This window comes from Mchenga conophoros, linkage group LG2 (genome assembly GCF_057382185.1).
Source record: "Mchenga conophoros isolate Kocher_MC1m ecotype Shallow Benthic linkage group LG2, M_conophoros_male_GT1.1, whole genome shotgun sequence".
Taxonomy (NCBI): Eukaryota; Metazoa; Chordata; class Actinopteri; order Cichliformes; family Cichlidae; genus Mchenga; species Mchenga conophoros.
Window position 1 is genome coordinate 38514377 of NC_140527.1, and position 27639 is coordinate 38542015.

At 41.9% G+C, this 27639-nt stretch overlaps 2 protein-coding genes across 3 annotated transcripts; both read right to left on the minus strand.

Annotated features, from left to right (window-relative positions):
* Nucleotides 1-408: 408 nt before the first annotated feature.
* On the minus strand, nt 409-12103 carry sfxn5b (sideroflexin 5b). Of its 2 annotated transcripts, XM_085245088.1 has the most exons (14): nt 11807-12103; nt 8885-8953; nt 7268-7345; nt 7046-7072; nt 6883-6937; nt 6763-6788; nt 6590-6643; nt 6321-6377; nt 6183-6248; nt 5943-6033; nt 4003-4118; nt 3788-3873; nt 2608-2725; nt 409-2355 (listed from the first exon to the last, which is right to left on the minus strand). In XM_085245088.1, the coding sequence occupies exons 1-14, from the start codon at nt 11861-11863 to the stop codon at nt 2278-2280; spliced, it is 978 nt and encodes a 325-aa protein (XP_085101214.1). In that variant the 5' UTR covers nt 11864-12103; the 3' UTR covers nt 409-2277. The 2 variants fall into 2 exon arrangements, with proteins under 2 accessions (XP_085101214.1, XP_085101223.1); XM_085245097.1 differs by lacking the exons at nt 6590-6643; nt 6763-6788; nt 6883-6937.
* Nucleotides 12104-13059: 956 nt separating this feature from the next.
* rab11fip5b (RAB11 family interacting protein 5b (class I)) lies at nt 13060-26911 on the minus strand. Its single transcript, XM_085245108.1, has 6 exons — nt 25421-26911; nt 23276-23805; nt 19847-20450; nt 16776-19229; nt 15792-15927; nt 13060-14353 (listed from the first exon to the last, which is right to left on the minus strand). Exons 1-6 carry the CDS (start codon nt 25798-25800, stop codon nt 14093-14095), a joined length of 4365 nt encoding a protein of 1454 aa, XP_085101234.1. The 5' UTR covers nt 25801-26911; the 3' UTR covers nt 13060-14092.
* Between the last annotated feature and the right edge of the window lie 728 nt (nt 26912-27639).

Genomic DNA, 27639 nt, shown 5'->3' on the forward strand with positions numbered 1-27639 from the left:
ACTATGCCAACTTTTCTTTATGTATAGATAATGACTCTCACCGTGGTTTGCTGGAGTCCCAAAGCTTTAGAAATGGCTGTGTAACCCTTTCCAGACGGACAGATGCAAATTAATGTGTTTCTCATCCGTTCTTGAGTTTCTTTAGATTGTGGCATTTTAGCCTACTTCACTTAGTCAGACAGGTTCTATTTAAGTGATTTCTTGCTTCAACAGGCAGTAATCAGGCTGGGGCACAGCTAGTGAAACTGAACTCAGGTTTCCAAAAAGTTATGGTTAATCAGAGTTCATTCATATTATAACAGCCAATTACTTTTTCACCAGGGAAACCAACATAATACAGAAGCCTTACTGTAAAGGGTGGAAAAGCATCCTGTAGCAACATGAAGTAAAGAGTGCAGACACTTTACATACAGTAAGAGTATTTATTACAGGCTATATAGTAAAATAATATCAGGTTTACATTGTTTGACTGGCAAACATTTGCAATAGTATCAGTGGAAGTTTTACACAAAGAATTAAAAACAGTCAGTTGTGTAGTATATGTTATGGTTCTATTTCAAATTGTGTACAAAAGAAGCAATTCTTTAATAATAAAACGGTAACTTGACAACAGTCAGTAATGGAGCAAAATGACCTTCATACAAGAAAATGTAATGCCATGTTTTAGCAGTTCTTTCTCATTGTGTGGGTTAAAATCACTGGCATGTATCAACTGCCAGTTTAAAACTTGTATAAACAATAAGACATCGAGAGTGCAGCTACTTAACAGGAGCTTCACGTTTTTACATTGTTTCATAGTGAAAGTTTCCCTCGTCCGAGTGAGTCTCACTCAACAACTTAGTTTGCATGCAGCTGACTCCTTTCCATCTCCATAATCAGATTATTATCAGCTGCAGTTCAGAAGATGTTTTCATCTCACTCACTACATGTCACAGCCACAATACAGTAGATTTATGTCTTTAATGAACCTGATGAAAAATACTTACTACTTGTAGTTTTATATTTTATATATATATAATTTTATATTTGCCTCTACCTCCACAGAGTCATCAGATGGATAGGAGCCAGTACAAGGAAAAATAAATACATTTTTATATTAAGAGGCTCATAATGATCCTAATATATTGGTATCGGGTTTTGTCTTATCCAATATAAAAGACTTATTCTGCATGGCCATATTCCTTACTGTCAGTAAACAATAAGAAAATGTTTTAAATATATGTGGCTCAGCATGGGCACTGTGAGAACTGTGTTTCCCATATGAGGGCTGTAATTAGGAGGTTGCTGCAGCAAATCTCTTAAAAATCTAACTAAAATCTGATCACAGCGCAAGCAACTCAGGACTGTGAATAAACATCACTTAATTTAAATTAAGGTTCCTTTTTTAGAAATAAATCTAATTCCTCCTTTCAGGCAGGGAAAACCTTTCATCTGCAACATTTCTTTAACTTTTTTAACTTTATTGGATTATGGTGCTGCTCTTTATGCATGCATGCACCACTAAAGAAGTTAGGTACCTGTGTGCTCTTCTTTATTAATGGCTGTGGAAATTGTGCACACTGGTCTTTGTACTGCTATTAAGTGGCTACAGCTTAATAGCAGTGCACAGAACAGTCTCTGGACATACACGTCGCTGTTTGTCCAACGATTTTTGGATTCATAAGCTTATACACGTTCATCTCTCCTTGGGCTGATTTCCTCTCATATAATCAATACTGCATTTGCTTTCAATATATTTTACAAATGTTTGTCCCAAGATTCAAAACAGAGTGAAGGAATATTTTTACTGTTTTGGTTCATTTGCAGCAGTTTCAAACCAAAAAGCTCAAACAAACTGGCTCTGCACGGCATACACAGTCCCCCAGTCACAGACGGACAAAGTTAGGGATGACGCAGTGAGAAGAACTGTACTCGGTCGGACCAACAAAGAATAGCATATCTGTAGGGAACACTTATTTATACAGCATTAAATAATGAACTGATGCTAAATCTGACTTTGCAGAGAATAAATCAGCATTTCTATACAAAGAGTTCTTAAAAAGGAGACGACAGAATAAAAAACCTCTCAGAAAACTATGATTTAATAACTGCTGGGATCTTGATAAATGCAGAAACCAGTTTAAAAAGCAGTCTTTCCTGTGATAAAAATGCAGCACAGTTCCCAAACCTGTCGACAGGAGGAACCCTACAGCTGAGACTCCCTGACAGCTATTCACACTGCAGCCTCCTTTTCCTCCTGGCTCCCTTTGCTCTCCTCTCCCACTCCACCACCATCCATCATAAACCTTTGTTGTAGGTCACCACCTTGCAATCTGTTGCCATGGCAATCTCCGGCTCAAGGCAAGACACCTCGATCTGCCAACAAAAAAAAGAGAGTGAAAGAAAGCAAAACAAAGACCATGAAACCAAATGTAAGAATTGAGCTCTTCTCTCCTTCCTTTAGCCTTGAAAGTCATTTAGAGTTTTAATTAGACGCTGGAATAAAAGGATGTGGGTCGGGGCTCTGCATGTCAAGCTGTGTGCATGTAATTTGAATTTTTGCACAGCTGCTCCCTGTGCCATCTGGCCTTGAAGGCAGCAGCCCGTCTAACAGTGTATGTACTGTACCTGAGACATCTGGGGGAACAGACTGATGGCCACGGGTAAGGAGAGGCCAAAGGTAACCAGGCACACAACGCTGTGGATGGGCAGCAACAGCCTGCGGTTGCTCTGCAGAAATCGCAGCCTACACAAGTCAAGGCAGAGATAAAAAAGAAACGTGAGCGTGCTGTGTGGATCGATCCCAGATGACTCCTGCAAAGCTATGAGTTATTTTTGGATCTGGAGAAAAACATCATGTGCAGATTTAGGGGAGCTATTTCTGCACGATTAGAGGGTGTGAGATTTATGTGTGTGTGAGAGAATATCATAAATCTGACTGCAGATTCTTCTTTAAAGGCACAAAATCTGCTTTACTTTTCTATTTCTTCTTATATTGTCTGTCCTTTACTCTTGTGACCTTTGACTGAATGAATAGTTTAGTAAACACTTCGGGGCACAACACATGCCAGCTTTGGTTCAGTACACACAAAGTAGTACTTGTAGTATTTGCTGGGCATTTTTAGAACAAATTCAAGCAGCCAATACTAAAAAAGAGCACAATTAAAGCAATGGTAAAGCAGTCCCAGTTTGCTGCACAATGACACAAAGCAAACTACTGTAATGGATTTATTGATTGCTGATTGTGTTAGAGTCTGACTTTGGATAACCATCAGGAGGCAAAAACATCAAAGCTGATAATACAAAGCCCTGCACCTGCCAGATTATTAAATTGTACTTTAATTAAAAGGCTAACTTAGGCTTCAACTGTTCTTTTGCCATGATTTGATTTAGTCACAGTTATACTTAAGTACTAGTGTTACTTCAGTTTTGACTAAATGGGTGGTCGCTGCATTTTCTTGTATTATAGGTTGAATAAAAAGCATCATTACCCACAACAGCATTCATAAACGTAATTATTCTATATGAGTACATTTGTTTCTTTTCATTTGCTTTTCTTTTTTGTTTGATTTGCTTTGTTGGAAAACTTACTGCATTATATTTTACATTCTGATCATTTGACATGTTTGAGGTTTGTGCTGTTACTGTTTTAACTGTGCCACATCGCTCTAGGAACTTTTGGCAGCAGCTTTATGTACTTTTCTAGACCAACTGGCCAACAACTAACAACAACTAACAGCAACAAAAGTAAGTCACTAGTTGCAACCCTAACAGGAAAAAAATCTTAACAATGTATTTCTGCACAAACCTCTCAAGGTAGGACATAATGATGGGGGGCAGGACAAAGATTGGCATTGGGAGGACCACACGTGTAAAGGCAGTTTCCATGATTGCCTGGGGATAGAGAACATTGTGCACATGCTCCATTTCAAACACTGAGTTTATTTATTTATTTTTCAGGAAATCAGATGGCGTTTGGATTTCAAACGAGAATCATGCATGCAAAAATGAAAGAGCCCTCACATGTCTCGCAGCAATTCTGGAGGATCCCACAATGTTCCCGTTGTTGTCAAGCACATCGATGCCCTCGGACAGCTCATTGTGTCTCATCAGGCCCACGTTACAGATGTTTGCACTAGCTGGAAAGGGAGAGGGAGACAGCTCAGAAATTATAATGCATTTTAACCAGAATCTGTGCAGAGACTGACAAACAACGACTGCAGCCACAGACGTTGTGACTGTAGTCTGTGCAGCCACAACACTGTGGCCCAAACCAGGACACTACCATTACTTTCTCCATTACCATCACTGTCAAATCCTGTCTCAGAGTGATGACGATGCTGAAAAGATCGTGCACGTATCAATTCCAGGCATGACTATTGTAATGCATTATTAGGTCACTTTAAATGTCCCTGAAACACTTTCAGTTGATCCAGAACACTGCAGCGAGAGCGCTAACTAAAACTAAAAGAGAAATCACATTTCTTCATTTTCAGTTTCTCTTCACTGGCTCCGTGTTATCAGAATTTAATTCTCATAAAAGACATAATCAGCCTCCATCTTATCTTAAAGACTATGGGGTGGCTGTAGCTCAGGTGGCAGAGCAGGTCAGCCACTAATCAGAAGGTCGGTGGTTCGATCCCAGGCTGCCTCCTGGCTGCATGTCAAATATCCTTGGGCAAGATACTAACCCCGTGTTTGCCTACTGGTGGTGGTCAGAGGGCCCGGTGGCGCCAGTGTCCGGCAGCCTCGCCTCTGTCAGTGCGCCCCAGGGCAGCTGTGGCTACAATGTAGCTGCCATCGCCAGTGTGTGAATGTGTGTGTGAATGGGTGGATGACTGAATGTAGTGTAAAGCGCTTTGGGGTCCTATGGACTAGAAAAGCGCTATACAAATGCAGGCCATTTTACCAGGCCATTTAAAGACCACATAGTACTGTATTATCCTAACAGAGCATCGCTCTGTGACTGAAGGTTTACCAGGGATTTATGCTTCAGTGGGAAATCTACACCATTGGCATGTCATAACTGCAAACCTCTTTGAAACCCCACACCTACGGCATAACCCAACCTTGGAAATGTAACTACATTTCAGGTTGATGCAGCTTGCACCTATTGTGATTGGCCTATTCAGCACTGTTCATTCCTCTTATGTATTTCCGGTTACTTTTTCCGGATTGGTTAAATTACAAGAATAGAATTGAGTGAATGTACAGAGTGGTTCCCAGCATTATCAAAAGCAGAATATCAGATACAACCTTCAGCTATCAGGTCTCTCTGCTATGGAGCCAGCTAAGATTACACCTAAAATGTGCATTTTTGATTAAGCTTGCAGTTCATACTCGTGTAGATGACCCTTCACCAGCCTTTAGTTATACTGCAAAAATGTCCGGTTGCTGGGAGCTTCTAATGATGCACTGTTTCTTCATCAATCATGGCGGATGGCTGCCCCTCCCTGAATCTGGTTTCTTTCTGTTAAAAGGAGGGTTTTTCGTTCCCACTGTTGTCAAGTGCTTGCTTGTAGCGGGTAGTGTGATTGTTAGTTTCTAGCTAATATTCTAGGATATAAAATGAATTAATGCAGCACTTTTTGGTCTTTTAGTTATGAGAAACCTTTCCCATACAGCTTTATTCAGAGCTAGAAACATTCAGGAAACATACAAAAATTAAACATGACCTGATATTAAAATGTTGAAATGATGTTAACCAATTTGTACAAAGTACCAGGGTGTTCAGTCAGACATGAAGCTGACAAAGAAGAAGAAAATAGAAGCATGTCGTGGATTAATCTGTAGAACTGCTGATGTTCATGAGAATAACAAGTTCAATAATAAAAGGAATACATAAAATATCCTAGCACAATTACAAAACTCTGAAATCATTTTTAAACAAGATGTAAGATCAACCAGCAGAGGGCCACATGAAACCCACCCTCATCATAACAAAGGCTCCTTTGAAAACCTACCTACAGCTGGAAAGGGGACAAGTCTCTGTATTATCATTCTGGTGGCAGGACTCAATTTATTGGCCTTCTGAATCAGCACATTCAGTCCCACCTATAAAATATGGAATAAATATCTGTTAAATCTCGTAATTCCAAGTAAAACCAGCTTTTTATACAGCTCCACAGTGCTGCAGTTAAACATCTGCAACATGATAAAAGTTATTCCACAAGACGAACTGTATTAATCTTAAACCCACTCACTGCAATAGATACAGCACTCGTCACAGCTCCTGCGTAGCCTTGAATAAACTTGGATGTTGGTGTAGGCTGAAGAAAAACAAACAGTGTCACAACATGGTTGGTTTTTTTAGTTTAGTTTGTATTTATTTGCATTTTTACCTTTGTCGCATTACGATTCGCATAGTTCACACAGGCATTGTGACTCTGGTTCAACCACTGAAGAAAAAAGGAAGGGAGGACATGAGGGAAGAGCCGGGCTTAAAGGATGAGCGAGTAGTGTTAAACAGAGCAGCAGCACTTTATTTTACAATGTCCCAGTGTATAACAGGTGGTAAAGCTTTGCATGTACCCAGTAAAAGTGCACTTACCAGATGTTCAAAATGGACAATAAATGCAATGATTTACAATAAGCATGTTATTTACAGTACCTGCCATATAATGGTAGACACCACAGTCTGATTTGGGAGAAGAAGGCCAATGACCTAGATGAAATCAGGGAATAGGAGCTTATTTTTGGACAAAATAAGTTCAAAATCTCCTTTCATCTGTCCCCAAATTTGACCGTGTTCTATGAAATGCATGGCTTTCATATGTGACTTACAATTGGTGTTCCAAATGGTACATAACCTGCACAGTGAAAACATGATTTTCAGTGTAGACAATGATGATACAATGGATCAACTCAAACAAGTTCAGCAAAGATCTTCATCTGAGGCCGTACCTGACATTCGAAATGGCATGAAGATCTTCTCTCCTGTGTCAGGATGAATGATGGCCTGCGTGCAGAGAGCATGAAAGCTTCCTCATGCCGCCAGCAGCCCAGAGACTTGAATGTATGAAAGGGCAGTAAACGTGGGCCGACTTACGTCCGATATAATACTTACCTGTTTGATCTTCTGTGCTTCCCACAGCTGAACATGTGAGCAATGCAATAAAACAAAAGAACTATAATTAAATATGAAGTATTATTATAATTTTCCTTAAATGGATGGAAGATGTTATTGAGTTTGCCTTTTCTATATTGTGAAAATGTACATTTTGCTGTAGCCAGGATGTTGTGATTTCTCTCAGGAACAGATTGTGTAATATTATGTCGTAACATTCACCTGAACGTCAGACACTCCAGGTGGGAGTGAGCCATGTTTGTAGTCATCGAGGAGTTTGATGCATTCGTTTAGCCGTTTCTGTCAAAATTGGAACAAGAATGAAATTATCCTTTTGCAGGAACAAGATTGTGTAGAATATAGAATTCTGTATTACTGCGGCGCTGTACCTGAACATATATAAACAAATTTATCCACAATACAGCACCTTTCCATCTGAAAATACACTTGAACATCACTTTGCATTTGACAGGAAAATATTTAAGACTGCAAAAAAAGCTTTACCTTGTAATTAATTTGGCATTTTAACAATTATTTGTTGTAGAGTTACGAGAAACCTATCCATCATGTGCACATGGCATGTTTAGCAAGTTGATAGTTGAATTCTTGAGTTTTTATTACTCCACTGTGACACCTTTTAAGATGTTCAAATACAAAATGTTTTCATGAATCAGGAATATCACTGTGAAATATGACACACAGATACAGATATATGGAGTTTTATTTATTGTACAAACTGAGGGTGAGAAATTGCAGAAAAACCCTGAGCCCCTTGCCCACACAGTGAGGGGACCTGGTGGCTCAGTTATGATGTGGAAGGGGGGTTTTCCTGGAATGGTTTAAATCCACTTGTCCCATGTTCAACTTTATCCTCTAATAAAATGTTTCTGTCCTCGTGGGAGTGGCGTCTCAGGATACCAGGGTCACCATCCAAAGAACACGAGGGGTCCCTGAATTAGAGTTGGATGTCTCGAGACCGGTCTTGGTCTCGAGACCACTTTTACGTGGTCTTGGTCTTGTCTTGGCCTTGACGGATTTGGTCTCGGTCTTCTCTTGGTCTTCCTGTCTCAGATCGACATAGTGGTCGGGAGATTTGGAGTCAACAGTATCCACGACGCACAGCGTAACGTTCGATAATGTGTCATGCACAAAAGCATCAGCTCTACGAGCCGTGCTTACAGAGCGCTTTGTAGTGAATCAGAAGAGTCGACTCCCATTGAGCGAGAGCCGCTCCTCACTTAATTTCCTTTCAGCTCTCACACAGTGGCTCAGCTATGCTCCAATCCCATAATCACATGCGAGGATATAGGATAATATCATTATGTGAAAAACAGAGAGGGTGAGAGACGCGACAGTCAAGTGGAGCATCCGTCTGTCCTCTCAGTGAGTGAGTGAGACAGTAGACAGCGGTGAGGAGGGCTGTGCGAGTGCATCGCAAGAACACATAAATATGCCCGACACCTGTAAACGAAGCAGCATCCGGCTGCAGTTTAAAGACTTTTTTGTCTCGTTCTCGGTCTCATCTCGTCTTTGTCTTGGTCTCGATACCCTCTGGTCTTGATATTGTCTTGGTCTTGGTTTAGGCGGTCTTGACTGCAAGTCTACCCTGAATTGGCTGATGGGTACGAAAATGATGTGAATCGTATGACATGATCTTCACCATCATCCGCTCTCAATACAGTAGAACATAAATAGGAGATTCACTACTAGAGACTAGAGTTGCACTGAAGCAGTCCTGGCAGCCCGAGATGGCTGAGCATCTTACAAAGAGACTTTGTTGTGTTTTTCCTTTAGTTTGACACCTGTCTGTACATCTAGATGTTTTAGAGAAAACGTTACCTCTGAGACAAACAGTGTGCTCGGGTCAATGATGTCTACAAAGTGTCTCAGTCGACCAAAGAACGAACCCTGGGAAAGACAGCATGACAGAGTTAATCCTTAAAAATAGCAGGAAAACATGTTTTCACTCAAATACACAGAACCAATTCCATTCGACTTGTTCGTGATCATAACAAACAGTTTTATCTGCCTCACAGTTACACTGAGTCAGCAATAGCTTCATAACATCACATGTCTGCATCCTGTTGTTTTATATTGACGGAAGAATATTTGCAAGGTCAAAACCAAGGTTCAGAAACACTGAAATGAATACACATGATCACGTTAATCTACTTCAAAATGTAATTCACAACTTCTTTGTGTAGCAGTTTTCTTATAATCATATGGAAGGAAATAATGCTGAGATGTAAAAGCAAATTATGTATTTTAAGATTAAAGTTTGGGGGAAATGCACCAGCAATCTGCACATTTACTCCAGTAAAAGTTCCTCCCAAGTGAGACTTGAAGCTGCTGGTCAAGCGCCCTGTTTTCTGTTCCCTTCACTGTTTCTACATCAGCATGCCAATTGCTAAGTATGTGTGCCAGCAATCTGAAAAGGCCCAACAGGAGCCTGTGCCAAGAGTCTCTTTGGCAAACCAGACGGGTGAAAACATGGCAGCTTCAATCAGAATCCGCCAGAGACATTTATCAGAGATGAAGGGAGGGAAACACAGCAGAAAGACAGTGGAACTGACACGTCTCTATTTTCATTACCTCTCTAGCACCAGTTTCAAATTGAAATGACTGGAAACAACCTTCTGTCCTTATAAAGACCGTAGGTGTATAAATCTATCCGTATCACTGCTCTGGGTTTTCTGTCACTGCCTCGTTCCCTCATCGCATGTCTCCTCCTCTGACAGGCCATATGTGCTGCAGTGCTGTTTTGTAAGAGTGGGGCGAAGGGAGGATCTGTGTGAGGAGCATGAGTAATTAATATGCATGAGTTTCAGCTCCCTGGAGAACACACAACAAGGCTAGCAGAGATGGAGCGCGGCACAGAGCACAGACAAACCAAACAAGATTCATGCTGATTCAAGGACTGCCCTAATTTTTAATGCTTTGATGCAAAGAACTAAAAGTATTGCAGCACCTTGAACAGCCCAACATGAACTGCAGGTTACTGATGAAAAACGAACGTCTTTTTGAGGACCAGAGGGGAAAGAGCAATGAAAAACTAATGGCGGGGCCGAGCTGGGGAGCCTTGGTGATGGTAATCAGTTAAAAAAAAAGATAAATATCCTGAGACAAAGACTGTTAATAAGCTGTCACTTGGGCAGTCTGTGAACAATGCAATATCCTGTACTAATTGGTGCGTCCATGAATGAATTATGAAACAGATCTGGAGGCACACTCATGCATGCAGTGCTTCAATCCTCCTAAATTAGATCAAGAGAGACAGATTGCGAGAGACAACATTCATTTGTGTCTCTTTTGGTCTTTTTGTCTCTTTGACGTCATCTTGTGTCTCTTTGTGTTGTTCTACATCTCACCGTAGTCATTTTGTGTAATGCTGCATCCCTTCCTTATCCTTTTGTAACTCTTACTTGCTGCTTTATATCTTTTTGTGGTCATTTTTGCAGGGTTTTCTTTTTTTTGTTTTTTTTTGTTGTTTTTTTTTTGGGGGGGGGGGGTTACAATTTTTGCAGCGATAGCACTTCTGAACCACTGAAAGAGGGTCCTGGGGTTAAACCTGGTTTTAGGGCCACTGGGTGTGGAGTTTGCATGTTCCCCTCGTGTTTGTGCTCTGTCAGAGTGCCAGCTCCTGCCTGTACTGAAAAACACTCCAGGTTAGGTCACTCCTGCAAAACACAGTGCCTCTTGGTTAAACTGAACAGCAAGTTAAGAAATAGAATGGAATAATAGAATAATATCTGAATAATATTTGAATGATTTCTGTGTCTCTTTGTGCATTTCTTCAGTAAAGATCTGTCACATCAAATGTACTTGACCCGAAAACACTTCAGTAGTTGTGGGAAAATTTTCATATTTTCCAATATTTTTTTCTGCTGTCATGGTGGCATAATAACAACTGTATTGGTCGCTCGTGTGAGTTGAGAGAACATCAGATTTAAAGCAGTTTAGTGTGACTTTAATTTACACTCCACGCATGAAGACTTTACTCTGTGCATTGACATTACAGCGTAAATAACTCCCTTAATACTGCTGTTCGTTAAATGGGAATGACCACAGAATAATTAGATGCGAGTTTAACTTGTCCTCAACGTGCCATCGGAGTCAACGTGAAGGACACGTTATCTGTCAGGCCTGACCACTGCAAATTAACTAACGGAGGGAAAATTCAGTAATGAGCTTCAGACATTCGTGGAAGTCCAGTAACGTCAAACAAAGTGGGAGCAACAGCAGTCTGCAGGAAGCATCCTGGGGGTAAAAAGAAAGTTTGGTTGGACTGGATTATTGTACAAGATGTTCCAACAGATTTTGAAGCCTAGATTAAAAGTGAAAATAGGAAAAGCCAAACTCAGACAGCCAGTTGAAGATTTGAGAGAAAACGACCGACGGCGAGCTCTCAGTGTGTTGACTGCAGATCCGAACAGTGATATAACCGTGCGTCGAAGAGGCGTGGACTCTCATAAAACACTGATATGGCACTGCCGACGAGAAATCATTTCCACTATAAAAACTGCAATAAAGTCAAAACTCATCCATCTCTACCAAGTTCACTAGCAGCTGGAAGTTACTGCGGTTTAAATAAAGGCAACGAAGAATCGGATCACAAATCAAAGCCAACTTTGTGCCCACAAACTGCCTCAGCATCCGGAACGGAGCGGCTGCAGGGCGGAGGATGGAGCTGTTTTCCACCGAAAAGCCTGAAAACAAAATCACATTAACGGATGGTTAGCGGAGGGTAGAGGGGGGGCTTACCTGGTCGTATCGGGGTCTCCCGAGCTGGAATGCAGGACACGCTGCGGATTCCGCCATGACACTCAACTATTTATTTATTAATGAACTGGATCATGAACGGATTTCCAAGTACAGCGAACTACATTCAATGTGTAACTAGTGAAGCAATGTGCCGCTAAGCCTGCCGGGAGATGTAGTTTTCTCATTTGCTTTAACGCTGGCAAAGTTGAAGCGCATGACTACACATCCCAAATAATCGATTAGGTGAACGCTATTGCATAACTGTTCGGATTGATCTTGGGGAGAGATAACCGCTGATGCCACCATAGGTGTCAGATAGACCCAATTACTCATAATGTGAGGGGGCGTGGCCGGATGTCTGCAAGGAGTAATGGTCGGCCTGGAGCGACTTAATAAAGAACCAGCAGCGACAATCTATGTTATCAGTCAGCGCATTGGACACTTTCATTACCTCTTATCATTCTGTGGAGAGAAGCAAGACACTGCCGCTTAGGAAATTACTTCCATCTCAAAACACCAAGAAAAAAGACAAGAGATTTTGTTTTTTCTCCTCTTATAACGCTGATACATATGAAGAAAAATAAGAGGAAACTGAGAAAAAATAATAAATAAGCCAACTGTGGCATATGGAGCGAAATGTGCATGATAAATTCGGATAAATGACACTTCCAGCGTCACTTTCAAAGCATTCATTTTTCCCCCTATAGTGTTACTTTGGGGTTACTTAATTATGAACACTGTTAATATGCATCAGATACCCCCCAAAATAAGATTTTAAATGCTATCTTCTACTATTACATAAGGACAAGATAAGGATACCCCTTCTCTGACTGCAATTACATTTTATCTGCTAAATTTTGTGAGCCCCTTTCTGTGTGTACAGATCTGTTCCTTCTAAACGGGAACTGTGCCAAACCTGATAAAGTCTTTGCTTTCTTATTTTACTATAATCCAGCCACCTGAAACCAACACTTCCAGAAGCACAATTACGTCGTCACTCCTGCAAAGGGATGTGTTTGCCTGGTCTGTGGAGTCATGGATGCAATTTTCTAATGAAGTTGCAGAGCAGAGGTCCCTGTTGAACCAGCAGGTTTCCACCAAAGCTGTAAAGTCAGGAGTGCCCTCTAGCGGAGATAAAAAGCATTGCTGCATGACTTACCACATACAGCACAGTTTGCAGGACGGCATTGATTTGTCACTCTGCAGACCTACTGCAGTTTGATCAGTAGCAAAAACAACATAAGTAGTGTGGAAGGTTCGGCTCATGTGCACTTTATTTTATTATATTACAGTACTGCGGTCGTGTAAAGCATTGCAAGTAGCTACAGTCACACTAGAGTGGCATTAGGTATGATGTTATTATGACAAACTTTATTTGATAGAAATAACTTATAATACTCTTATTTACTGAATGTTTACTCTGTTATCCCTACAGTAAAATGTTATAATTTCAACATAAACAGACAACAAAAGCTTAAAAATATATTAAAACATTCTGACTATTTTAGCCTGTAAAATTCCAGGAGAGGGGGAGAGCACTGAAGAAACAGAGTATTTTATTGCAAATGCAAACTGTAAGTCTTTATCCTCTTCAGTCTTTTCTGACACAAACATAAATGCTGTTTTTTTGGTCATCATACAGCAATGTTAATGCAGAAACAGTCATTTTTTTAATATAATCCACTTTGCGAAGCAGCAGTTTATGTGTTGCTACAACCTTTATTCTTAAATACAATCTAAAAATATGGTGTTAGCTCAAGTTAACCTCTGTGGATGCATTTTTTCACGGGACTGATAAAACAGCCTTGTGTCAAAATTGAATTGGCTGTAAATCCTACATTTTTAAAGTGTTACTTAAGCTAACATCATATTTGACCAGAGCACATCAAAAACATTTCCAGAATTTTTTTCTGTATCCTATTTTCTTTTATTTTAAGCACATGTGAAAGCAGTGACTTTAAGATTAAATTTACAACAGCTGACTACATTAATGCATAAGCATGAGTAAAAGAATTTTTTGCTTCTGCTTTGATAAAAGCTTTTTTTCTGCTTTGTCTGCTTTCTGTTTGTACCAAATTGAGATAGTAACCAGCATGCATGTTGGGTAATATCGTGTCTACATCAACAGGGCAGTATCAGCAGTGAGAAGACCTGGATGTTTGTGAGATCGGATTTGGTGGAGATCTGCCTCCAGAACAGTTACGTACTCTCATCCATAAATAACAACTTTCAATAATGCAATATCCTAGAGGCCTGAAACACACCAATCACACACTAGCACTGTCCTCACTTGTGCCTAGCACGCACTTGGAGCAGCGTTGGCGTCTGCTCCATGATCCGCAGTAACAGATTATCAATGTAGTCCTCCAGGTCTCGAACCTGTGACTTGACCTTCTTCAGCTCGGCCTCGCATTTCTCCAGCTGCGCCTCCTGCTGCTCCGAGGCTGCTTGCTGCTTCTGCATGTCCATCTCCTGCTGCAGCAGCAAGGAGATCAGCTCCATGTTAGTCAGGTGCTGGTACTGGGCTGACCTGTCCACCATCACCTCCTGCAAGACAGGTCAAAGGAAAATAAGGTTTCATATGTGAAAAATACCTGTAAACAATCATATTTAGAGGAAATAACTATATTAATTCACATTCTTTCTGGGCGTGACAGCAAATGTGTTTACCTTAGCTTAGCATAAAGAGTGAAAGTCAGAGTCTGAACTCGATTCACTGTGTTTACGTTAACCTAAACATTTCCAGGCAGCGCTCTCTAAGCATCTCAGAAAGAAAGTCGAACTATTCTTTCTGTGCCAAATGTGATTGAAACGATTGATGATTGACAGATCCCTGCGTTAAAAAGTTAAAGTGGGGACATTTTCATTTGCAGGTGGTTAAAAAAAAATGACATGAGTCACAGGAAACAGTGAGGTCATCACAACAGTCCTGCAGTGCAGTTATTAGCACCACGTGCACTGCTGGTGCCAATAAATGCTCATGGAAGCGTTAAACAGTCACAAACCTAATGGCTTTCTGTGATTTACTATGGCAGGTTAATGACTTAATTCTTCCACTGTTTGCACAAAGTCAGACTCGTGCAGTGTTTTGAAAATTGAAATGGTGAATTAGAAACTAATGTAACTGTTATGAGCCAAGTTCTGACCAACAACTGACCACACATGGGGCGACATTATCCAGTGTTATATTAAAAAAGAAAAACAATATTGCTGATTTGCTAGTTAAGTTTCACCGATGCGAGAAATGCTTGAGTACAACTGTGATTTTAAATCCTCTGCAGTTTGAAACATTTCATATTTACTTAAACAGGATGCAGAAATGTAAAAGAGAACAGCTCTCCTGCAGAAACAAATAATATGCTCGTGTAAGTAGTTACAGATATGAAATTAATTCCACACTTGTCTTCAAGTGCAATGCTTATCTAGGTCAAAGAATTATGCCACACCTAGAAGGCGTAATGGGATCAGTATTTCTCTCCTAGTGTTGAAGGCGATTTCAGTTTAACAGGGGGGTGTTAGGAAGCAGCTGGTGCACTGTTCCTGTGTTGCCCTGATGTGTTATTCAAACGGTCTAGAGCAGCGGTCCCCAACCCCCGGGCCTCGGACCGGTACCGGTCCGTGAGTCGTTTGGTACCGGGCCGCGAGAGTTGAGGCTCAGGTGTGAAATTTATGGTTTTTAGGGGTTTTATCAATTTTTAGCATTATTTTTTATCGTTTTTATCTTTAATTCGGTTTCCCTGGGTCTTTTCCCGTGTGTTATGAATAATCTTTTTTTTGGTATCGGTACTGGTTTTATTTTGTTGTATTTATCCGCAACACCTTAAAGGCCGGTCCAGGAAAATATTGTCGGGCATTAACCGGTCCGTGGCGGAAAAAAGGTTGGAGACCGCTGCTCTAGAGTTCCTCATCCCAATATGACAGAGAATTTATTTAATTAATAATCATCACTGGACAAAGTAAGATTACAAAGTATTTTTCACAGTACCTGACTCTTCTCAGGTTCAGCTGTCACTTGATGAGTGCTGCGTCCAGGGTTAATAGTCGACTTGAGCTTCTCCAGAACTGAACGACCCTCCTTCTTCTCTGATTGGCTAGAGGTTATTGGCTTCACTGGGTGAGGCCTGAAAAACAAAGGGGTGAGCACTAGCATTTCCACACCGGTTCAGCATAACTGCTTCTAACTGTTTTCCAAGTCCAAGTCAAATGATAGCTTGGCATTTCCTAGAGAGGTTTAACACATCTGAGACCTCACTCTTTGAAGGAAAGATATGCAGCATGTGAACATTTAACATAAAGGTTGGAGCACAGCATGAAAAGCTGCAGCTGTCCAGATCGAGTTTCAGTGTAATTTCTTTGAGCTCCATTGAGTCCCGCTGAAAATTCTAACCTCACCCCCAAAACAGCTGGGACACAAAACAGAATTTTGATTTCTGAGTCTCATAAACGTTTAATGCTCAACACCAATGACGATTCTGGCTGCCTGCCTTACTTTTGTACATGACAAAAGTACAAAAATGTAATACTTTTGTGAATAAGGTTAGAAAAAATGCATATTTTACCACTTTTTTGGTGCTGTTTACATATGTGACTCTTTAGCAGAAAAACTGGCTAAATTTAGGCACAGCAAAGTGTGAGAAAGCAAAAAGAGAATAAAGAAATAAAGAAATACAATAGGCAACCACAAACTGAAACATGAGATGAATAACATAAATGTGCAGCAAAGCCAAGAGCACTACAGCAGTAATCATCCAATCGCTTTGGATGAGAAGGCAGAACTTATATATGCAAGTGCATTCAACGAGAAGCAAGCCGGACCAGCAGGAAACAAAACTATCACAGCAACCAAAGAGTTAAAAACAACAACACATCCCAGTTACATATGTGCAAATCATGGCTATTGTCAGGTCTTCTAATTTAGTACAGCTTGTAAATAGCTACACAGGTGATGTCCTAGTGTGAGGATTCTCACCTGCTAGCTGTCTGTGTCTCCTCAGGCAAAAGTGAGTGCCGTGCAGCGACCAGGGGCTGGTCAGTGGTGAAGGTGGTAGAGTAGGAGGAGGTGTAGGGGGCCACGGCCAGCGTAGTGCTGGCTCCAGCACTTGGCCCCATGCTTGAGGGATGTATGGACGGACAGCAGACAGGTGTATCAGCTGACAGGGAGAGTGCAGACAAGATGGAGGGAGAAAAAGGGGGTTCGTGCAAAGATTGCCCAATCTTTGCCTCACAAGGGTTTCTCGAGTTTGGCGCTACTTTTGCGTGGAGGTCTTCAAAACTGATCTCAGAAGGTTTTCCTGTAACGCTGTTTTCTTTAAGACACGCTGCTGTTTTTCCTTTTAGAGATAGAGCCGATGTTGTGTTTGAGTCTCTGTGACACGTTTGCTCATTGTTGCTACATTCAAGCAAACCTGCCTGTTTATCGAAATCAAACGAGGAAGAAAGAATTGATTTAGAGGGCTGATATGATGACGGTCCTTCACTGATTTCTGAAATGTTTTGCACAAGACATAAAAACTGTTCAAACTCTCTGTCTCCACTTTTGCTTTGGCTGTTCGGGCTGTCGCTGCTGCTCTGTCGGGACACTGCCTTTGGTCTAAAACGTGCACTAACTACCCCTGAAAATGACTCCGGCTGGTTAGGTTTACCCATCTCTGCTTGAATATTGCAATTTTCATCAAAGTCCTTCTGCGTCTGGTTAAAATCATCATAGTCATTTCTTCTTTCTTCTCTGCATTCAGCAGCTGGTGAAACACTGGTCTGATTTTGAGACATCAAAGCAGTCATTTCTCGGCTTGTTACCCTGGAGTGACCAAGCGGTGCTACATTGTTCAGTTCGTTTCGATAATCACGGCAATTGTCTTGGCTGACTGGAGCTACTTTGCACAGCTTATTGGAAGATATTTCAAATGACGAATTCATCTCGGGGATGTAAGTGTCCTTCAAAGTAAATATTTCCTCAGGTTTGGTTTCCAAATGGTACACGGCCACCTGTGAATTTTCAAGCGGTTGCTGTAAAGTCCCACTTTTATCGCCAACCTCCGAGTGCGAAGACCCATCAGAATCAATAAAACCAAAGTCTGTATTATTCACATTCATGTTCAGATCTCCTAAAGTTAGCGAGAAAGAGATGTTATTGTTGGTGCAGGGAGTTTCTGCTAGGTTCGTTTCCAGTATGTCTTCTCCTGGAGTGGGAGAAATACCTAGCGCCTTGGCATCTGCATGTGAGAGAGTAGTGGGCGACATTTTCAAAAGCTCTGCAACGGATATCTCACTATCAAGAAGCATTTTAGGCCCTGAGCTCTTAGACGTGATCTCAATTCCAGTAGTTTCCTCGGCGTTCAGCGATAAACGATGACTGTTTACTTTGCATTGTCCATAATTTCTTCTACACACACGTCCGTACAAGTCTTGCTCGAACAACATCCCCCCCCAGCAATCAGTCTCGTCTTCCAGAGGTTCATATTTGAACTTTTTGAGCTTGTCTTCTGGCGTGAGCCCCGGAGAAGTAACGTTTGTGTGCGACTGGGAGTTCAGGCTGAGGGACTCGCTGGTCTCGCTGCTCGTGTGCGGGTCAGGAGATATGTCGTTTCTTTTACATTCTCCTTCTCTTCCACGCTGTAGTGAGGCCACACCGGTCTGAGAGAGGAGGTAGGCTTCTTTATGGACAGCTAGCTCCTGACCTCTATGCAGCCAGCCATCAGAATAAATCTCATTCACTGATGTTCTTAAAAGTCTCCTTGGAGGCAAAGGTGGAGGCTCCTCATTACATGTTTGCAGTTCTTGTGCATAGTTACTGTTATTGGCCAGGGGATAACTACGTTTACGAGATGAACCCGGGCAGGTTGTCAGCTTTTTTTGGGGAGGACAAACTTTTGGGGAATTGAGCCTGCTAGAGGCAAAGGCATCAAATGAGTCCTCCCATTCTCCTGTACTCTCTGACCTGGAGCAAGGGGCGGAGTGATTAGGAGAATTTGGTGAGGCCACTTTGGGCGATAATGCAGGAAGTGATATCTGCCTAGCTACTGCCCTTGGGCGCTCCCGCTTTATGGAAGCCATATTTGTGGCGCTAACTTCATGAGGAGCAGTGGGTGTGTGGGGCTGGGCAGGTAGAGTGGTGTAATGAAAGGGGGATGAGCCAGCAGAGGAGCAAGGTTCAAAAGGAGGAGACTTCTGCAACTCTCCTGCTATGAGCTCCTCAAAAAAGGGATTGCGCTGCATACGTGGGAGGAAAGGATTGGAAGGGGAGATGGGGGTTGAGGAGGGAGAGGAAGAAGGGGTGAAGACATTGATGTGACTGCAGTCATCGGGTGAGACATGACCGGAGAGAGAGGCAGAGGGAGAGGAGCACTGAGGAGGAACAGGGGAACGAGGAGGGAGGGGAGGGGGTACATCTGAGCTGCGTTCTACCTTAGGAGAAACTTCCAGCCTGTGAAGGAAATAGGGCACAATAGTCCTCTTAGTTAATGATGTGCCAGGTAACCAGATGGGGAACATTGTTGGTACAAAAACAGAAAAGATAACCAGAATACAAGCTGATATTCCTCAACAAAAGAGGGATATTCCCGCTTAACGTCAGTCTTTAAACTTCACGAGGTTCATGACAGACTTATGGAAAGAGTAACGTAAAATAAAACAAAGAAGCAAAGCACATCTGCAAAATAATCAAGCAACGAAAAGTAACTATCGCACTTAGCCATTCAAGCACCAACTGCACTGGCAGCTATTCTGTTGGGTGAGCTCGTGTCAACATGGAATGATATTCTTCACATCCTTTTTCAAAACCACTCACAGAAAGAAACACACTCTGGGTAGAAAAACTGGCAATGCAGGAGTGCTGTTTGTGGAAAATATAGCATGAGGTGATGGCACAGCATGGTTGTAAGATGGAAAAAATTATGATTTAAATCAATTCCATTTTCAAATGAGCAGGCAGAAGAGTGAAGGCTGAACCCAGGACACCCAACTGAGCACAGGCCTCTGTTGCGCCTGGATCATCAAAGTGTCTGAAGCGCAGACACGAGGTCGTAAATGAGCCCAACTCACCTTGGTTTGTTCTGGGATTCACTAGAGCCAAACCAGCCTCTGAGCCTCCCCTCTGATGTGGAACCAGCATGGCTGAGTTCTGACTTAGATGGGAGAGAATCACTCCTCCCTCCAGAAAAGAACGTCTTTCTTAGCTTCTTTCCTTTGTCAGCTGATTCAGCAGCTGACGAGACCGTCATTGCCTGCACAGGGCAACCCCCTATCTGAGCTTCTTGAATAGAAGTAGACGATGCCTGAGCATCCTTTTCTTCCTCTTTTTCCTCTTTCTTCAGTTTGTCAAAGGACCAGCGTCGGCCCTCTGCAAAGGAAGCTTTGTCCTCGCTTCTTTTGGTGAGATTCTGCAGCGAGCGAGAGAGCGGGGAGCATTTTTCCAGCAGAACCAGTTTGGACGAGAGCGCTCCAGAACCCTTTGGGGTCGATGGCTCAGAGTCATAGACATGGCTTCCATTTATACACAAGGATGACTGGGACTGAGTCATGGTCTGTCCCTTGAGTGACTCGACTGCAGGATTGGCTCGAGGGAAGGCCGTTGTGATCTTACTAGCTTCATCGCTGAAGGCGCGCTTGTGAGTGAGAACTTTTGTGGTGTGCTGACTGGTGAGCACTGTTGAAAAGATGGGAAAAACAGGTTAATAAAACTAAATAAGGACTTCTTTCATACATCTTTGTTTTTATTTGAAGACAAACAAAGCTTTGTGTCTGTATAAGGCTATGTATCTGAATCTGTATTTTGAGGAGGATCCTTGGTTCTTTTTTTTTCTTTTTTGGTTTGAAGCGGTAATGTTTGAGTTTTTGCCACTAGGGGCAGCAAAGATCACACTATTTCTGAACATTTACAGTTTTTTCTGGATGCTTAAACCCTAACTGTGATTCCTGTAGCACAATCTCTAAAACTATTCAGACTTATAGCAAAACCACTCACTGAGTTTGCAAAACTAAAAGCACAAAAACTGCTTTGCACTCAGTTTGCAATTTTGTAACACACACTTTGCAAAACTGTAGGCAGAATTCACTGCACAACACTCAATTACCAAATTTCCAACACACTCCTAGCAAAAGTATACACATGTATGGCTATCATTAACACTAACTTGCCAACTGTCTGGCACACTTTCACATGTGAAAACTTTTTTAGATAATTAGTTCACTTTGCAATCAGCCTAAGCACTATAATACAGGTAAGCTGTGTGTGCGGAGTACAATGGAGGGAGCAGAAAGAGTGAGAAGTAGAGGAGGCCGAGGACGTGGAGGTGAAGAAGTAGGATGAAGAGGACGACAAGGACAAGGAGGAGCAAGAGGAAGACGAGGAGGGGGGAGAGGAAGATGAGGAGGGGGGAGAGGAAGGGTAGGAAGAGTAAGAAATAGAATTGCTGATGACATCAGAGCTACAATAGTGGACCATGTCATCAACCGTGGAATGACCCTGAGGGTAGCTGGCCAACGGGTCCAGCCTAACTCGAGCCGCTACACTGTAGCAAGCACCATAAGGACATCTTGAAATGAGAATCGGTGAGTACAGTCACTTCGCACTAAGATTTGTAGCACTGCCGTATGCCAATGAGAAACACACCAATACCATTGATGTAAAAATACTGAAATTGTTACTTTACAGAATTGCTAGATGACCAGATGCTGGGGCAGAGGAAGCATGTTCACTGCAGACCAAGTAACCCATATAGTCATTATGGCGATTGCAAATAATCCTATACTTGGAAATAACCACTTGTGTTTGTTTTGATGTGTTTGAATAAACACCAGTACTTGAAGTTTGGATCCCTCTATGCTTATGGATCTATGACAGAAGTATGAGCTCAAACTGACATAGCCTACCTTGTGCACAGAGAAAGCAAAAGCCAGATGTGTTTTGTATTCATACCATCAGTGTGCAGTTGGCGCATTGTGTGCTTAGTAGATGATGGCTTGTGTGTACTGTTTGATACGGAAACACCATTTTTACGAAGGTGTGGAGAGTTAATCTAGCTGTGTTTGCTTTTGCAAGAGAACTACAATGTTTTGATGATTGGGTGACAGGTTTTCTTATTTGTGTGAAGAGTTTTGCAAAATTAGCCAATAGTTACAAAAAATGTGCTTAAGCAATCAGAAAAAACTGTAAGCAGAATGGTAAATGCCTTCTTACTTCCTGATACAGCTGAGGCCTAAAAGTAATTGGACAGTTGATTGACAAGCAGTTACATGACCGATTGAGGCCTGTTCTCTTGTTATTTTATCATAAATTGAGCAGATAAGAAATCCGGAGTTAATTCCAAGTGTTGAACGTGCATTTGGTATAATTTCAACTGGAACTCTCATCATGAATTCGATTGAGATATTGATGAATGCGAAGGAAATGATCATTTGGTTGAAAAACTTAAATAAACCTATCAGAGAGAGTGAAAAGAAAACCCAAGGACAGAGAAAAATATGGAGAGGACTCGTGATCTGAAGCATACCATCACCTGTTAAACAGGCATGTATTTTGGCCACTGGGACTGTGTCACTGTTGTTTATTGATGATGTGACTGCTGATAGAAGAGCAGGAGCCCAAGAGTTTCTCAAGGCAAAGAAACTGAATATTTCTTGAATACAGTTTGATAAACAAATGCAGAGCTGAATGCAGACAGACCCACAAACCAGCAGTGATTAAAGGCAGCTCCAGTAAAGGCCCAGCAGAGCCTTTCAAGGGAGGAAACGCAGCACTTAGTGACATCAGTTGGTATTGGACTTAAGGGAGTCACTATTTGCACTATTTCCACTTATTAAAAATAACTGTTATATTTAAAATTCAGTCAGGTTTTCAATTAATTTTAAGGTTGCATTTTAATGACAGCTAGATTGTTTTTCACAATCCAGACTGAAAAATACAAAAAATGTATCAAATACTTATTTGTATTTAATCATATGCTGATATCGGGCATTGCTCATATCTAGACGATGGTCCATACATAGTTGGAGTTGCCTTTGAAGCCAGTCAACAAATATCTTAAGTTTTGCGTTTGCACCATTATTCAGGGAAACTTTGGGCTGTGTAGCTTCTAAGTAGCGATGGCATAGAGATAACTGTCTGTTCCCTTTTTTGTGCTTTTTTATCAAAGAAACAGCCGCGTTTATGAGGAGAGATAAAGATTACTAAGATGCATGATGAGATATGGAGGTCATTCAAAACAAAACTATTTTCAGATCCTGATGTCTCCTATGTCCTGATCAGTACAGCCGCTGCACACAAATCTAAAGAAAATCCGTGTTTGCTAAATATGCTGTATATTTCATATAAATGTGATTTTTTTCATCTGACTTTTATTCAATAAAAATAAAATGTTTGTGATGTTAGAGTAGGTGGAATTTGTGTAGCATGGCTGCTAGAAAACAGAAAAAAAGGTTTGGTTTTTTCTTTAACTCTGCGTTATGCTCTTGAACTATTTCAAAGCCTACCTTTTTTTGCTAAATCTGTCTCCCCATAGTGAGAGTCAACCCTCACTTTGCTAGTGTAGATGGGGGAACTGGGAGGGTCTGACAGCAGATCCAGACTGGGTGGAGGGCCAAGGTTATCACTGGCCATGGAAGACAAACTACTCTCTGAAGCCAGAGACGAACACGACCTGGTGTCCGACGACTTCCGCAGCTTGCCTTTGAAGAAATCCTTCATCTTGCTCCTCTTCTCCTCTGCTACCTCCACATCACGCGATTCCACCACCCCTACGCTCTGTTCTCCAAACGGCTGCCCCAGGGATCCCGAAAGGGCGGCGTAACGGCCCGGCACGATGGCCGATGAAGACTCCACGTCCCCCCTCTTCCTCCCTGTGACACGATCCTTGAGCTTTCCAAACGCAGAGCGAGGTTTGTCCTTCATGGTGAGGTCGAACATGCTGGCTGTCATGTTGTTGCGGGTGAACTGGACTGTTATCTGGAGCTGGCCACGTTCCTTCTCCTTTCTTCCTGCCTTCGAGTTGAGCTTGAACCACCTGCAGAAGTAAAAGAAACAGAAATACAATACAGCACGTGAGCAGGATACTGTTACCATATCTGGTTAAAGGTGAAATCAGAACTTTAGCAACAACAACAAAAAAACAAAACAAAAACAACCATTTCCTTTTGGCAAGCCCTTCGAAATATTACATAACCTGAAAATACTGGTTCAGGGATTGTGTCAAACTGCCTGGGAAAAACTGTTTTGTAAGCCTCAGACAGCAGATCACCACTCAAATTCCTCCAGATCTACCCACCTACACCTGGTATGCACGTATGGACAAAAAGACATGGACAACATGAGAGGTCAACTAATAAAATCCTTCCTCTGTTCATGCCTCCTAAAGTCTTGAGACTTGACCAGAGAAGATGTTACAGAGCCAAAACTAACAGCAGGAATCCAGCATGAGTTTCACAGAGCGTAGAGAGAGAGAGGCGAGAGGGCGGAGAAGCCACAATTAAAGCCAGATGTGCTGTATTGCTTTACTCCATTCTGCTCTTCAGTGTTAATAGTGGAAGAGTATCACACCAATGTCATGCATCCAGTTATGCCACCTGTGCCACAGCCGAGCTCTCGAATGACGGAATATAAAGATGAAGGTGGGTAACACCTAAAGATAAGAACCTTCTTCTGCTCACATGGTTAAATTTAAAGTAAAACCAGAGCCCTTTGGATTGGGAGGAGAATCTAGCCTGTAACATTTTGTTGGTGTCTTTTCTTCAACTGTATTACTGAAAAACAAAAAGTAAAGATAAACAGCTTTTGTTTTAAAAAAGGAAGCCAGAGTTAATAATCTGCAAAAAGCATTAAAATAAAATAATACTGGAGCTTTTGTGACAACTTGACAGCCAACAACTGGATGCAGAAGTCCTGCAGAGATTCTCCAGCTTGGCCAGGAAAGACAGTGGGTTTGATTATAACAAATGCGCTTAGTGCGATACACTTCATTTAGAGCAACTGTAGTCTTGTTTGGCCAATATTTTGGCCTTTTACTTCAACTGGTTCTTATCTTATCCTGAATATAAGCATTAATGGGTTTCTTTAATGGGAACCTATTTACAGGTCATGTTTTTATTCTCCTACAAGTTGGAGAAAATGTCTCCTTTGAAATGATGTGGGATAAAGATGGAGGTCTTCTGGCTACAATGGATCTCAGTGAAAACTGCATCTCATCTCATATTTCTGCGGTGCATTGTGGGAACTGCTGCTGGAGTATCTCTGTATCGGGACAGGGGGCCAAAGAGCCAGCGTGTAACGAGTTTTAAAGGCTTGGCAGCTTTCTAACCTCTTCGTCATCCTGCAAAAACAGCACATTTGATTCCACTGCTAAAGTCTCCCGTGGAAGGAGCTGCTGCCTTTTGGGCTGTAATGTTGCACATGACTGATAATCACTGCTGCGTGAGATGGGAACTATTCCCAAGATCTTTCATGAACTACATGCTTTTAATGAAGACCTGAAAGTTGCACATCATTCTCCTGGAAAACATATTTAACATAATCTTGTCATAGTCTGACAAAAAAAGAAAAAGACACATCACTTCTTTGTGGCACTAAACTGAAAACAACAACACGTTTGGCAGGCAAGTTGCACTAATAAAAAGCCAACCTACTCATCTCTTGGACACACTCCATCATGAAATATCTTATCAAGAGGTATAATGGTTTGACCGAGAAACACATCCAGCCCGATAAGCACTCGGTGCATGACCGTGAGGACCAGGTCCCCGCTCCCCGGGGGGTAGGCGCTCCGGCCGCCATCCTCTAGGATCCCGGGAAGCAGCTCGAAGCAGCACTCCTCGTTCCACACGGGCACCTCCGCCTTCTCCACGAGGCCGGTGGTGTACTTCTCCTTCCCCACCTGGATGATGGTGTAGAGGTAGCGGCTGCCATGCTTGCCCTTGGTTCGCAGTCCCTTTGCGCGGAGGACGGTGACATTCACATGAGTGGGCACCCATCTCTGATCATCGTCCAGATCTATCAGTGACATCATCTTGCACCGCTACAAAGGGGCCCTGCGTGTGCGACAGCAGTCGTTAATTTACTTAGTGGCGTGTTTTATCAGTCGATTAGGAGATCATCCCCCTTCACGCTGTGCTGGAGTTTCCGCGCTGCGCAAAAAACCCTCTGCAGAAAATGTCCAAAGTCGGCCAAGCCTCCGAGGGTTTATCCGAGGTCACTTTCCAGACAGCAGACTCGGCTTCTCCTCAACTTCCAGCTTCGCATACTACCATGACTCAATAAATGCAAATCCCGTTAGGTGAGCTGCGTGCTCAAATCATCCATGCTCGGCTCACGTCGCATCAGTTAGCTTACAGTCCACAGATCTGCCCAGCGTTTACGGCCCGCCCTCCTCCACGGGCCCGCAGACAACCAGAGAGATGCCGCAGAATTAAAGAGGAACACCCAACAAAGCTTCATCAGATCCACCGACGCGCAGAAGCTCTGCTCAGAGCCGACGTCAGTGCGTTTGAGCCAGAAAGACCAGCTTCAGCAGCTTCGCTTAATATGCGGGAAATGGATTTACTGAAGTTTCTGGGCGGAACCTTCTGTCAAAGCCAAATATTCTGCAGCTCATCCTGTTTTTCTGTCTTTTAGTGTGTTCGCCTGTTGTTTCCAACCAGACTTCAGGTCTAATTTGAGTGCAAGCTGAATGTAAAACCAGTTATATGGGCCTCCAGGTCACAAATTACTCGGGTTTTGTAAATGGCAAATGAAAACTGATCCGTATAATTTTAACTATTTATACTCCTAAAAGTGATCAAACATTTTTTTAATGTATGAAAATATATTGCTAGCTGCTTTTCCTGTGAGAGCTCTACTTCCTAATATCAAAAATAAAAAACAACAACAATAATAAAAAAAAATGATATTAGTTGGGATAAAAAATCCTTTCCCGAGGACATTATCCTGGAGCTGCAGCGCCATCTAGTGGACTTCAGAGACAGGTCAGTCATACATGCAGTTTACACAACTCAGACGCTGTAGACTTTCTAATTTTATGCGCTGTTTACCACAAACGGATTCCTTGATATCTCGGTTACATTATTTAATTGTTGTAAAAATGCTCTCATATTTATGCAGCTGAAGTTTACCTGGCTTACTGTGCCTAGAAAAAAAGTTAATATAATATTACGTTAGGTGATCATGTCCCTTAAGCTACAATAAACCATTGAATCACAAATGACTGATTTAAATATTAACATATAGGCTGTTTAACAATAGCCAAATGTTCGTGACTGTCCAAGGAGGTTTTTTTGCTTCCTTGCTGAGTAAGTCTGAAGTTTATGAACTTCAACGTCCCCCACCTTAGGAAAGGATATTTTAATTTGACAGCAAAGAAATTTAAAACAAAACATGAATGTTATGATATATCTGGTGTAATAAGATGATATGAAGTCACCTGGCAAACACCTAAATGGACTAAAAGGACATTTCTGCCATACAGTCAATGACAGCTGACGTGGTTCCCTAGATTCTCACCTGACACTTTGGAAAAATTACCTGCCCACCCTGCCTTCATTCCCTACCTAGATTATTAATTATTTTTTTAAGCGACTCCCTTTCAGCCAAATCATTTTCATGAAGTCCCTGCAGTTTTGTATTTCTGTAGTATCTCCCACAGGATTTTGTGGCTTGTTTAAACATTTCCATTTTACAAGACTTCTATTTCATCCCTCGTCTGAATTATGCACCTTTTCTTCTACTACACATATATTACAGCTAATTACACTGCCGATTCATAAAATTAAGATATAAAATATGATGTAGTGTTATAGCTTAAGGAGCGGGACAGTAACAGGTGTTTCTATTATTCATTCAGTCTTTTTTT

What these genes read in the sequence shown, in the direction of transcription:
- sfxn5b (XM_085245088.1), bottom strand. Translation starts at nt 11,863, where the DNA reads ATGGCGGAATCCGCAGCGTGTCCTGCATTCCAGCTCGGGAGACCCCGA. An exon ending in TACCATTTGGAACACCAATT is followed by an intron (nt 6,644 to 6,762) that starts GTAAGTCACATA and finishes GATTTCATCTAG; the next exon opens with GTCATTGGCCTTCTTCTCCC. An exon ending in CCAGAATTGCTGCGAGACAT is followed by an intron (nt 3,874 to 4,002) that starts GTGAGGGCTCTT and finishes CTCTATCCCCAG; the next exon opens with GCAATCATGGAAACTGCCTT.
- rab11fip5b (XM_085245108.1), bottom strand. Translation starts at nt 25,800, where the DNA reads ATGATGTCACTGATAGATCTGGACGATGATCAGAGATGGGTGCCCACT. An exon ending in GGAGTGTGTCCAAGAGATGA is followed by an intron (nt 23,806 to 25,420) that starts GTAGGTTGGCTT and finishes TTACTTCTGCAG; the next exon opens with GTGGTTCAAGCTCAACTCGA. An exon ending in GAATCCCAGAACAAACCAAG is followed by an intron (nt 19,230 to 19,846) that starts GTGAGTTGGGCT and finishes TTTCCTTCACAG; the next exon opens with GCTGGAAGTTTCTCCTAAGG.